The sequence below is a fragment of the Megalops cyprinoides genome, chromosome 3, assembly GCF_013368585.1.
Source record: "Megalops cyprinoides isolate fMegCyp1 chromosome 3, fMegCyp1.pri, whole genome shotgun sequence".
Taxonomy (NCBI): Eukaryota; Metazoa; Chordata; class Actinopteri; order Elopiformes; family Megalopidae; genus Megalops; species Megalops cyprinoides.
In genome coordinates, this window is record NC_050585.1 from 50,778,453 (window position 1) to 50,790,468 (window position 12,016).

The 12,016-nt window shown below is 43.1% G+C and overlaps 1 protein-coding gene across 1 annotated transcript in view; it reads right to left on the reverse strand.

Moving 5' to 3' along the window:
* Positions 1-11,257: 11,257 nt before the first annotated feature.
* The window catches only part of LOC118775704 (ubiquitin carboxyl-terminal hydrolase 2-like), a 13,469-nt gene continuing 12,710 nt past the window's right edge, over positions 11,258-12,016 (reverse strand). The window contains exon 12 of the mRNA XM_036525745.1: positions 11,258-11,565. Coding sequence (XP_036381638.1) covers positions 11,481-11,565 — 85 coding nt within the window. The 3' untranslated portion in view covers positions 11,258-11,480. The remainder of the gene's footprint in view (positions 11,566-12,016) is intronic.

Consider the following 12,016-nt stretch of genomic DNA (forward strand, 5'->3'; position numbering starts at 1 on the left):
GCGCGTGGTGTGAGCGCTTAGTGACCCAGGGGTCACAGCGCTCTTTCCACACAGGATTTTCTTTGTTCTCCGTTGGCACCACTGGCTGGTCAGTAAGAGCTCTAATCCTAGCCTGAGTGACCCCCCCACCCCAATCCCCCCACATGGAGTTCGGCTCCCAGATATGCAGCTTTCTCTGGGCTGGATCATGAGAGAAAACTCCTCATGTGCAATGCAATTCCTCTGCCATACTCCCTCCCCAGTTCACAATGGCCCCCCACCACCTTCAAGTAGGCTGTGGATGAAATAAATATATATATATATACACACAACAAACAAAATATGAGTATTTATTAACTAATAATGAGTTGACCTGCCACTGTCCTTCAGCACAGCTTCAGACCTACTTGGAATGCTTTCGTATCAGTTTTAAACTGTTTCTACTAGGATATTGAACCACTGGGCCATTATTTCCTTTAAGAAGGAAAGCCTCAAATTCTTTTGAGAGACGAAGGACACGGGAATGTACCGCAGACCATCCTATAAAGATTAAATATATTGAGAGTGATTGGGAGGCCGTGAAAGGTGACTGACTTCATCCTCATGTTCAAGAAACCACTTTTAAATTCATTTAGTAGCGTTTCCATCTTGAGGAAACAATGTTGACACAATAGGGGAACCCAGTTTCCTAACGTGGCTTTTTATTCCTGAGATATAGTTCTACCACGGAGAGTAAAAACTTGATACAGTGACTGCCATGGGATGGCTTCCCATATCGTAACAAATCCACCACCATGTTTAACATTCAGGAACAGGCAGCATGGTTGGAAGGTTTCCTTTGGCTTTCTCTAAACATAAACCCATCCAAATGCAAGACAATGAGAAAAACAGATGACTAATTAAACCATATTACTTTCTTCTAAACCATATTACTTGCAAAGAAGTTTGGTGCTCATTACATGAGGTTACATTGTTGTACATTGGCCTTGGTTACAAGTGGCTTCTGACTGGAAGCCTTACCATAGATATCAGCTTTGTGACTATAATGATGTACAATTTTCATTGAGAACTGGTTCAAGGAAGTGTAGATTCAGCTCTGTGGTAATTCTGAGCTGGTTGTTTTCGGTGGTTTTTAGCCGCTATCCTGTTCAGTGATCGTCTATCCCTGTCAGCGAGTTTTGACTTGTTCCTCTTTCATGGATGTTGTTTTTTCTTGCTTGTATGTATGTATATCTATATATCATCATATATATATAGCTTAGTTATCATGAAATTAATCTGTGTGTCTCTAGGTGTAATTATCCCTCTCCTTCAGTTGCCCATTTCCAGTCCTCTTCCAGTATACTGAATTTGTAATTGGTTCTATGCTTTCCCTTTCATGACAATTCATTGCAGCTGGCTCTCGGTACTGCCAAAGTGCTATCTTTCCCCCTGATATCCCATAAATAATATTCAAACAGTCCACTGTTACATAAATGGAGTTTTATAACTCTTTGGCCATAAAACATTGACGTATGTAAAAAACATCATGGGATGAACATCCGGTTATGACACAAAAAACCGGGTTGCTATGATGACGAAAGTACAGTGAGGAATAAAAGCCAGGAGTGACGGACAGTGCCACAAGCATCAGGGCAAAGGAGACGCAGAGGCTTACAAAGACCAAAGGACGAGACTATCACCAGTGGTCAGTACTAAAGCTTTTCCAGTACTCTCTTTTCTTTCTCCTTCTTTCAATGGTCTCACTCATGTATGCATATAAATACCAAAAGGCTCAAAAAGACTTTGTTGGCTAATTGAAGAAATTGTTGCTTCATTTCCCTAAGCTAAGATAAACTGTTCACTGCTTCTTCCTTCTCTGCTTTGAACATAGACAGGTGATCTCAAATGCACCAACTCGTATCCTTTTGGCTGATACTTCCTCTGTCATTTCCTGGTCTTTAACCACCGTTAAAACATTTGTTCTATGACTTTTTCAAGTTTTTATGAACATTTTGCTTTTTGATTAAATAACCTCCTAAATATCTTTATCTGCATATCATCTCACGGACCGAATTTTGGATTGAGTTATTTGATGAGTAGCGATGGATATTTGGTTTGTCAGTTAACCAGAGGTAGAATGTGTGTTTGAGGAAGTTCAGTATGATGTTAACCTGTTGTCTATCCCCTAGAAAATTAGAATCCGTGCATTGTCATGACGGGAAACCACCTCTCACTAATCTGGACCCTGCTTGGTACAGGTGAGGCGGATACCTTCCACCTGCTCTGCTCACTGCTGGAGGATCGGATAGGATCATGCAACATAGTATTCTTAGATATATTGGTTATTTACACTGACTGCAGAGTGTGTTGTCTTCTTGTGTTCTTAGCAATGATTTTGGGATGTTTGGAAAAGAGCAACACCGCGACAAGCTCCACAGTCATGCCATCTACCTCAGTCCCAGCATCCATTTCAGGGAGCTCCAGCTCCCCAACTGGGACGTCCCCGCAGACATCCGCTTCTGACTTCTCCTCCTCCGCACACCCGAACTCATCCGTGCCCACTGATTCCGCCCCCCAGCCCAGCGAACCCACCCACCACGGACTGTCCCCAGGGGAGGCGGCAGGCGTAGCCATTGGCACCATCGCTGGCGTGGCCGCAGTGGGTAAGACCGTGTGTGCTGGTCAGCATGACGCTCGGACATTAACTCTGACAGATTCCTACACTCAGATACACACAATCACGCTCTGAAGCACACTGAAAACCCGCATTCGAAACTTACATACGAGGACAGTCTCTGCCCTCTCTCTCTTTCTATCTGACTAACACACACACACACAAGGCCACACACGCACACGTATGCTGACAGGTTAATTACAGTGATAATTCCTTGTGGGAAAGTAGAAGTGTGTTAACAGGATAATTTACCATGGACTCTTTGTCCTTTTGTGAGGAACAAGCAGACCCAATGTTTTACAGGACAATTCAGTGAGAAATTTACCCAACTGTGTACACAGAGAAATTACGTCTCTTGCTGTAAATAAGCTCCCGGAACACACTAGGCTTTATTCCCAGGGCTCTTTAATTCAAAGCCAACACAATGACATTTTTGGTTTAGCACTCTCAGAAACACACCAATCACAGTATGAGCAGGTTGGTGTATGGTCTGTACTGACTCTCACTTTGTTGGACAGGCGGGGGAATCTTTGCTGGTTTGAAGTACACTGGAAGGCTTGGGGGCTAATGCCACAGACCCACAGCAGTCCCACAGCTCTTGACTCTCCAGCTGCATGGCCTTTTCCCAGGGTGCTGTCTGATCCTGCCTGCTGCACTACCAGCGTGGAAAAGACCTGGATCTTACATCTAATGTTACTGCTCACTAATAACAAGTAGAATCGGCCCCCTGTTCTATGAAGGGAGAACTTTGATCCCTGAGAGGTGCTGACTTTGTGTTTGTTTCTTTACATATTACAACTCAGTATATCTAGTTACTGATCAGACCCAAATGCATGCAAATACGGTGGTTAGTGTTAACCAAGGGGACTGTCTGTCCTGAGACTGATTGAGTGTGCTAAGAAAAAAAAAAGACTTCAGGGGACACTAGTTTCAAAGGGTCTCCTTCCATTAAACTCTTTGCAATGAGGTACAATTTATCCAATGTCAACTGATAAAAAAGGTTAGAATGAGGAAGTGTACTCAGTACTGCAGTAATCCCCAAAAAGCAGATTTTTAAAAAAAAACCAAAATGTAGCAGCAGTGCAGCTAAATGTAGCAAAATTATTAAATAAATCAAATAAATCTGGAAGAAAAATATGAAAAGAAAGGGGGGAATTTATTTCAAATTCCAAGCCCTTTGTTACTGGAAAATCTTAATAAATCTTAATAAAAGCCTTCATCTCATCAGCAGAAACAAATTAAAACTTTACTTGACCAACTGGAGCATGTAGCTTCATATTTACTGTGTCATGTTCTGCACTTTGTAGCAAGACTTCAACAGCTGCAACGCATCAGTCAAATATAGTTTTCATTTGTTTTTACCCATGAAATAGAGGCTTTTATAGTAGGAAAAGGAACACCGGAGTCTTTTACTCCTAATGTATTTTTTTGCCCTTATGGTGCAGGAGATTTTTTGCGAATAAGGAGATTTTGAGTGTGTGTTGTGTAAACCCGAGATTCCCAGTATGGAGATCATCTCTGTTAATCACTGCTTACATCCCCATCCCAATTTAAAATCTTATCTCAAATTCACGTGCAAATGTGTCAGCTGCAGCAACTGTGGCAATATCTCAAACACTAATGAAACAGAAAGAAATTAATGAAAGATCTGCAAAATATAATTAATACTGCCAATGTTGTTGAACTGATTTTCAAAAATGTATCAAATGTGCCTGAAGCTGTTTTGTAATAAAGAAACATTTTGAAATACATTTCACCTGTGTATTGTGAGTGTTGATTTAAACATTAGTGGCCTTAATGTAAATAGTAGCAGAAAAACAACAAACTCGTTTCTAAATGAGCTCTCAGACTTAAATATACACATACATAACAGTATACATTACATATTGAAGTTAAGTTGGGTGCTCGAAGTAGTAACATCGTGGAGCAGAGTTCAGGAAATTAGAATCTGATTCCGAAGGTTGTCTGTTCAAAACTCAAGTGGCTCACTGCTGTTGTACTTCTAATGTTGCCACATAAATGAGTTACAAAGCATGCCATTAAATAAAAATGGCGGCATTTATGACAAACAGAGTCTTTATAGTGGAATTTCATCCCATTCTTTACTAAAGGTGACATGTATGTGATAGATCCCTGGGCTGTAGGTTAGGTAGTGGAAAGTTTTTCTGATGTTAGTTTAGAATGTCTATATGTACATGGATGATTGCAGCAGCACAAGCACAGATGCATTGCAAACACCAGGTCCTTCTCAACCCCTGGAAACAGCCATGCCGTGGACTTTGCTCCACAGTGGTCATTAATTTGCAGGTTTGGATTTATGATGCAGTTATTACTCCCGGACATGTCCACATTAACTGCCGAGCTGAGCGCCACATGCAAGCACAGGTTTTCATTTTGTACAAGAGGCACTTAGTAAAGAATCTGTTAGTGACGAAACTGTATCTTTAAAATCCATCAGGTTCTGAGTGGGATTCTTGGTGATGGCTCTGTGAATCTAGTTACTGTCTGCTCATACACCCATGCTAACTAATTTTAGGCAATTGGAGTTTGAAGAAAGTGTGTGAAGAGTGTAGTGGTGTATAATGAGAAAACGTATGTGTGTGGTGTAGAGTGGTGCGTATGTGTGTATATCTTTGGAGTATGGGGTACATATGGAGTACAAAGGGAGTATAGTTGTGTATGTCTATGGAACATATGGGCATTTATGTGGTATATTAGTGTGTATAGAGGTATTTGTGACATATAAGAAGAATAGTGGTGTATGGAGGAGTATATATGTGAGGAGTATAAAGGTACATGAGGAATATTGGGATTGGGATTGGGGTATGTATTTTATATAGGGGCATATCCAGAGTACAAGGACATGTATGGAGTATAGGGTTATATACACAGTACAGGGATACATAAGGGGGTCAGGGGTAGGTACAGGGGTATGTATGGAGTATAGGGGTGTATGCAGAGTATAGGGGCATGTGTGGAGTACATCGGGAACGGTCACAGGTAATAAGGGGAGTGATCGATAGAGAGGGAGCAGCACGGCTTGGCTGCGCGTCTCACCTCACTCTACTTCTGCTCTTAACAGCTCACTACATCAAATATTTATCTCCTCTGAACAGCTGCTTTCTAAACAGGATCCAAATTTAATCCAGCAGGACAGCCTGTTTATCTGTCCCACTAAGCTCCAGTATCCAGGCCCGAGAGAGAAACCAGGAGAGAGAAACAGGGAGAAGGAGAGGGCGGGAGAGAGTGAGAGAGACAGGGAAAAGGAGAGGGAGGGTGAGAGAGAGAGAGTGTGTGTGTGTGTGTGTGAGAGAGAGAGACAGGGAGAAGGAGAGACAGAGAGGGAGTGTCAGAGAGAGACGGGGAGAAGGAGAGGGAGGGAGAGAGTCAGAGAAAAGAGAGAAAAGGAGAAGCAGAAAGGGAAGGGGGGGGGGGGGGGGGGGGCAGAGATCCAATAAAGCGTGTGCTCTCTCCCTTGCCTGCCACAGGTATGATATTTCCAGAGCTCCACCCCCTCTTTTTCACAGTAAGACAGAGCTTCACACAGACGTATAGAAGATGTTGAGCTTCAGAGAGGTCCAATCTCTCAGTGTTGCTCTGGAAGAAAATGAACAGTAATTCTCAAATAGTTGGAAACCTCAGGAACTTTGTGTTTCTTTTTTTCACTGCTAATTTACATATGAAAGACCAGAGTGCTTTAAAAGTACCTATGTGGACCTAATCCACCCATAGACCTGGGACAGAGCACAGAATGTCCACTCTGCAACGGCAGCAAACAGACCAGCCAGGAGACATATCTCAGCCCAAAGGAGCACAGCAGCATTGTCCACCAGCTTTTGACACTGTGTTCTTTTTGTATATATTAATATATAGAAAAACCTTATATATTAAGAAAACATTTTTGAAAATATATATTTTTTAGCTCAATCAATATATTTAAAATATGAAAATTATTGAATATGGGTATATTGCAATATATTTGTGATTTTCATAAATACATTTTATTGTATTTGCAATACTGTATTTCTTGGGCTGAACCACAGATCTCTTAATGTATTACAATATATTTATATTTACAGACGTGGCAAACTTTCTGTAATAATAGGTCCTGGTGCCTTCACAAAAAGCAATGGGAGTGATCATAAATAATGTGTCATATTTTATACGTATATCATGTTTTGCCATTTGTATTTTTTTAATAATGTAGTTATATGTGTATATATGTGTAACTGGATAAAAGTGTTATTTGCTATTATATTCCCAAAAGCTTTCATTTTATTATTTTTTTCCACATCTGCATTTAAATGGCACAGTTGGTCCTATTTTAAAATATGTTCCTCATCTTTGTTTGTGCACATCAGAGCTAAATTTATTTTGTGAAAACTGCAGGGTGAAGCTAATGAAGTGACAATAGAGTTGTGACTCCTGGGAATGGCAGACAGGTGAGGGTTGTTATGTGTAAGCAGAGAGTGGAAGTCTTTATCAGAGACATCACGGTAAGGCCTGAACAAACTCTTCTTGTGCGGAGGTAACAATAACGATGGTGATGACAAAGATGGGGGCCGACAGTGTGTGCTCCACTGCTGGCAAAGAGATGGTCTGTCTCGTTGGAGTAGTGTTACGTCTGACACCCCAGCGAGGCTTGTGGAGATAATTCTATCCTTCTCTCTTCACAACCTGGCTCCTCACACACAGATCACCTATCTTAGGCTCGAAACATAATCCACACAGTCACTGAAAACGGCCGCCCATGCACAGACACACGCACGCACGCACACACACACACACGCGCACACACACACACACACACACACACACACACACACACACACACACACACCAAGGGACCGGAACCTACACATCCACTCACAGACATACACGCATCCACACACACACACACACACACACACACACGCACACGCAAGCCCTACTACACACAGGCACACTGTCACCCTCTCGTTGCTCTTCACACGCTTACTCACTGTGTTAATGAGATCAGTGGCACCCAGCTTACGGATAATACCTTGTATTTTTTTCAAAGGTCATTGTGAAGCAACTCTATGACCCCAGCGAACAGGGGAAGCCTGCCTTCATTGAGACTGACGCTGTCACTGCACTGCTAAACAAAGCAACCGCTGTCTGCTGTTGCAGCCAAAGTGCAATTGCAAATAGGATTTCAATGCAAAAGACCTCCAAGGTCATAGAATACGCTTCCACAGGCCTCTCTGAGCTCTCACAGGGGGCCTTTGTGCACAGACACACAGTGGGGACACACTGACCTCTAGTGAATATAGGTTGAAACTGCATGCAGAGATTGACAGGCAATGACTTATTTTACCCTTAATTTTTTATGGTCATATTAATATAATTAAATCATAAAATATAATTAATCATAATTATAAATATAATATAAATGAGTATTGTGGAAAAGCATGCCGTTTAATCAGCATTTGCTATCAGCACAGACAATGGAATACTGAAACGTGTGTACCATAGTGGAGAGACCAACTACAGTTTTGCCAAAAGTGCTGGTCACACAAATTCAGGGGTGGCCAACCTGCATTGGGCCCTTGTGTGGCCCTTCAAAGCTTAATGTGTGGTCCCTGAAGCAAGTATGAAGGGAGGAAGCTCACCCATTATGACCTGGATGACCATCACACAATTAGACATGTTATTACAGGGTAGACAAACGTGGCAGGTACTCTCGAGACGGGAGTGTTTGGGTCATCCCTGCCATCTCATCAAAAGCCCTAAAACAGCAGCAGTGCAGTGCGTGACTAACTAGCCATTCCACCGTAAAATAAAACACATTTCGTACACAAATGAGTACCTGGGTGGATATTAATATCTTTTGACGGTTCTCAGTTTCCCAGTATAATGAAAGAATATAAAATTGAGAGATATAAATTCTAAAAATATTTTTTATGGTGGTCCTTTGCACGGCAGTGGTCAGATCATTATCTTCTGACAGATATCCTCTGTACACTCAATACTGTGAAGTACTCACAGGAGGAAGAAGTAGTTCAATATGGTGTTGCCCAGAGGTAGATACTTTTTCTTCCCATTTCCACTGCACTTTTCTAATACATTGCAAATAGCAAGCTTTCTTTGTTTGTGTCAGCAATTCTAGGTGATACTTGTATAGGTGTAGAGGTGTATAAGCTGAAACCACTGCTGGCTTGCTTGGCATGTTGCAGTGAGATTGCATTGGTTTCTGCATGTACTACTTCTGAGCTGCAGCAGAAGAATATATGATTCTACATGAACTCTCAGACAGACAGGTGTACAGAACAATCCACATACGCCATCTGCCGGGAGACAATGGGGTCACACTGACCACCATTTACATTTACATTTATTCATTTAGCAGATGCTTTTATCCAAAGCGACTTACATAGGTTACAGTTCTTTACAATGTTATCCATTTATACAGCTAGATATTTACTGAGGCAATTGTGGGTTAAGTACCTTGCCCAAGGGTACAGCAGCAGTGCCCCAGTGGGGAATTGAACAAGCAACCTTTCGGTTACGAGTCCTGCTCCTTAATAGCATAGTGTAGCATAGTGGTTAACCACTATGCTACACTGCCGCCACCATCACACGTCCATCTAGTGGTGCCTAGGAGATACTACTTAATTTTGGTTAATGGAGGGTGTACCCCATGTTTTTCCAGGTAAAGAGTTATTTCCTGATGAATACTGTTGAAAATGCAGAAATTTGATCGCAAATGCTTATATTAATGAAAAAAAAAAAATATATGCGTCAATGAAAATTAGAAAGAATTCAGATGAAACCCCCCTCTTGCACACATATACGCAAAATAAAAATGTTAAGACCTGTGGTTTTCCAAGAGTTATAATACTTATCTTCCTGGACACTGGACAGCCAGGACCCAGTGACTAACTCCAGCATTCAACTCTCTACTTGTCTCCAGCTGGGCTCAAACTGACTGCATGCGCATGTGGGTATGTGTCATACGCATATATGTGTCAAAGAAAATCAGAATCATTCGGCATATGCTGTTATGCAATTACAGCATGCATTTATGGAGTCATGATATCCAAAAATGTACGTTTAGCAGAGACACTGCCTGATTGACAGCCATTGGCTGACTCAGAGACATTGCCTGACTGACAGCCATTGGCTGACTCAGACTGCCTGACTGACGGCCATAGGCTGACTCAGAGATAAGTAAAGCATCCCTGGGAAAAAAGGGAGAAATCCTGGCGAGTCACAGGTTCACATTTTCTGCATCTGGATCGTAGAGATCCTGAAGGCACGTAGCCCTTTCGCTTCATCCGTGAGGTGGGATTTTTACAGGCCATCTGGTTTATCCATACAGCCTAAAGGTATTGTACACAGTTCACTGAGGGTAAGTGTTCCTCTAAATATCCACTGACTAGCCAAGATCAGGTAGTGCTGTGATGCTGCAAATATTAGTAAGTGACATGCATCAGCAGAGAGAGTTAGATCTACAGAGAACAGATTAACAAGCAGACACTTTCATTTACAATCAAAAACAAATTTCATGCAGGGCACGGCAGGGCATAACTGCCAACCATTCTGCGATATGGTACCATGTGGCAGAGTATGTCACTTTCTGCTTCCTGGGTAAGCACCAGCTAAGGTAGTGCCCAGCACAGGTGAGTGCCAGGCTGTGTATGTGCTAACTAAAGTGAGACAAGGGGGCAACACTAAATGTAAAGAGATACTGATAATGAGAACAGACACAGAACGTTCACCTTCCATCCACCATCACAAAAGAATACAGAGGTACAGAGGAGTCGAATATTATAATATTTATTCATGTATATATATATTTCTTTTTCTTCTGCCAGTTAAAAAGTGTGACTTCATCACATTGTTATCACCAGTAAGCATAAAATAAAAGTATTATCTCTAGCTCATTAAATTAACAGAAAACAGTAATGGTCACTTTCAGCACCACTGTGTAGCACATTCTCTATTGCATCATGATACAAAAATATACATATATCGTCTTTTCAAAACTTATTGTCTTTTTCCATAAGTCCAACGATAAAGAGTCCATACTGCTGAGATTTCATTCACATCATTTTAAAACACCAGTAGCAGCCATACTGAGACAAAAGAAAGGTCCAGGGCTTCCTCTAGGCCCACAGCAGATCCGAAAACAGCACAAACCCTGTCCCCTCAGCTCACTCAGCAGACAGGCAGGGAGGAGAGGGAGGGAGAGGTGGATCAAACAGAGAGGCACACACTGAGACGAGTGGTCGGACGTAGGAGTGAAACAAAAAGGGGAATGGGAGGTGCTGTGCAGCTCAAGGCCTGCGGTTTGCAGAAACCTCTTCATCCAGTGCCTTCTACTGCAATGGACCAGCAGGGGGCGCTGTACATCCATCCAACTTCCAGGGTGAGGAGTCTTTTCCAGGTAGAAAACCCAAATTGAAAAATCAAAAGGGAGGAGCAAGTCTTTTAAGGTTGAGGTGATCTTAAAAACAAATAAAGGCGCGTGGGGGACAAAAGCTCCCGTCGCAGTGCATAGGGAGGGAGTTTGGGAGACAGAGCCGCCTTGGGTTATTGCCTGGAGACGCCCGCACATGCTGGCTTCCCACACACACACACACACACACACACACACACACACACACAAATGCGTGCTCACGAACACGCACACACCCACACACACCCAGAGGAGTGAGACGGGGGGGTCGGGGAGCTTGCTCGGAGGTCTCCCCCGCCGCCAGTGGAAGAAGTCTCGCTGTCCACGGCTGGTGCTGAGAAGTCCAGGAGGCCCCTTTTTCTGTCAGATCAGTCTTAAGGGGGCCGGGGCTAGCTTCTCGATGACCGCGGCCGCAAGGGGCCCTCACACCCGCGAGGAGGTGGACAGTTCGTAGAATAGCACGTAGGCGTCACTGCTGCGCACTTGGCTGGAAGACATCGGTGTTACTCTGCGGGGAGAACGGAGAGGCGGGTGAGAGGGCCGCACCGCGATCGCAGCATCCTCCTCAACACAAAGCCACAGAGCCCCACAGTCAGCTAACCCACGCTCAAACAGCACGCAGCGCCAAGGAGACAGTTAGCCTTACACACGGGGCGGCAGTGTAGCACAGCGGTAAGGACCAGGACTCATCACCGAAAGGATGCCAGTTCGATTCCCCGCTGGGGCACTACTGCTGTACCCTGGGGTAAGGTACTTAACCCAGAACTGCCTCAGTAAATTATCCAGCTATATAAATATAAATGAGTAATATGTGAAAAGAAAATTGTACCCTGTGTAAGTCGCTCTGGAAAAGAGCGTCTGCTAAACGCACATAATGTAATGTGTAGGCGACAGCGTGGACAGGGGAGCTGGAGGAAAGGAGCGGAGGGGAGGCGAGAGCCCAGATGAACAGAGTGCCT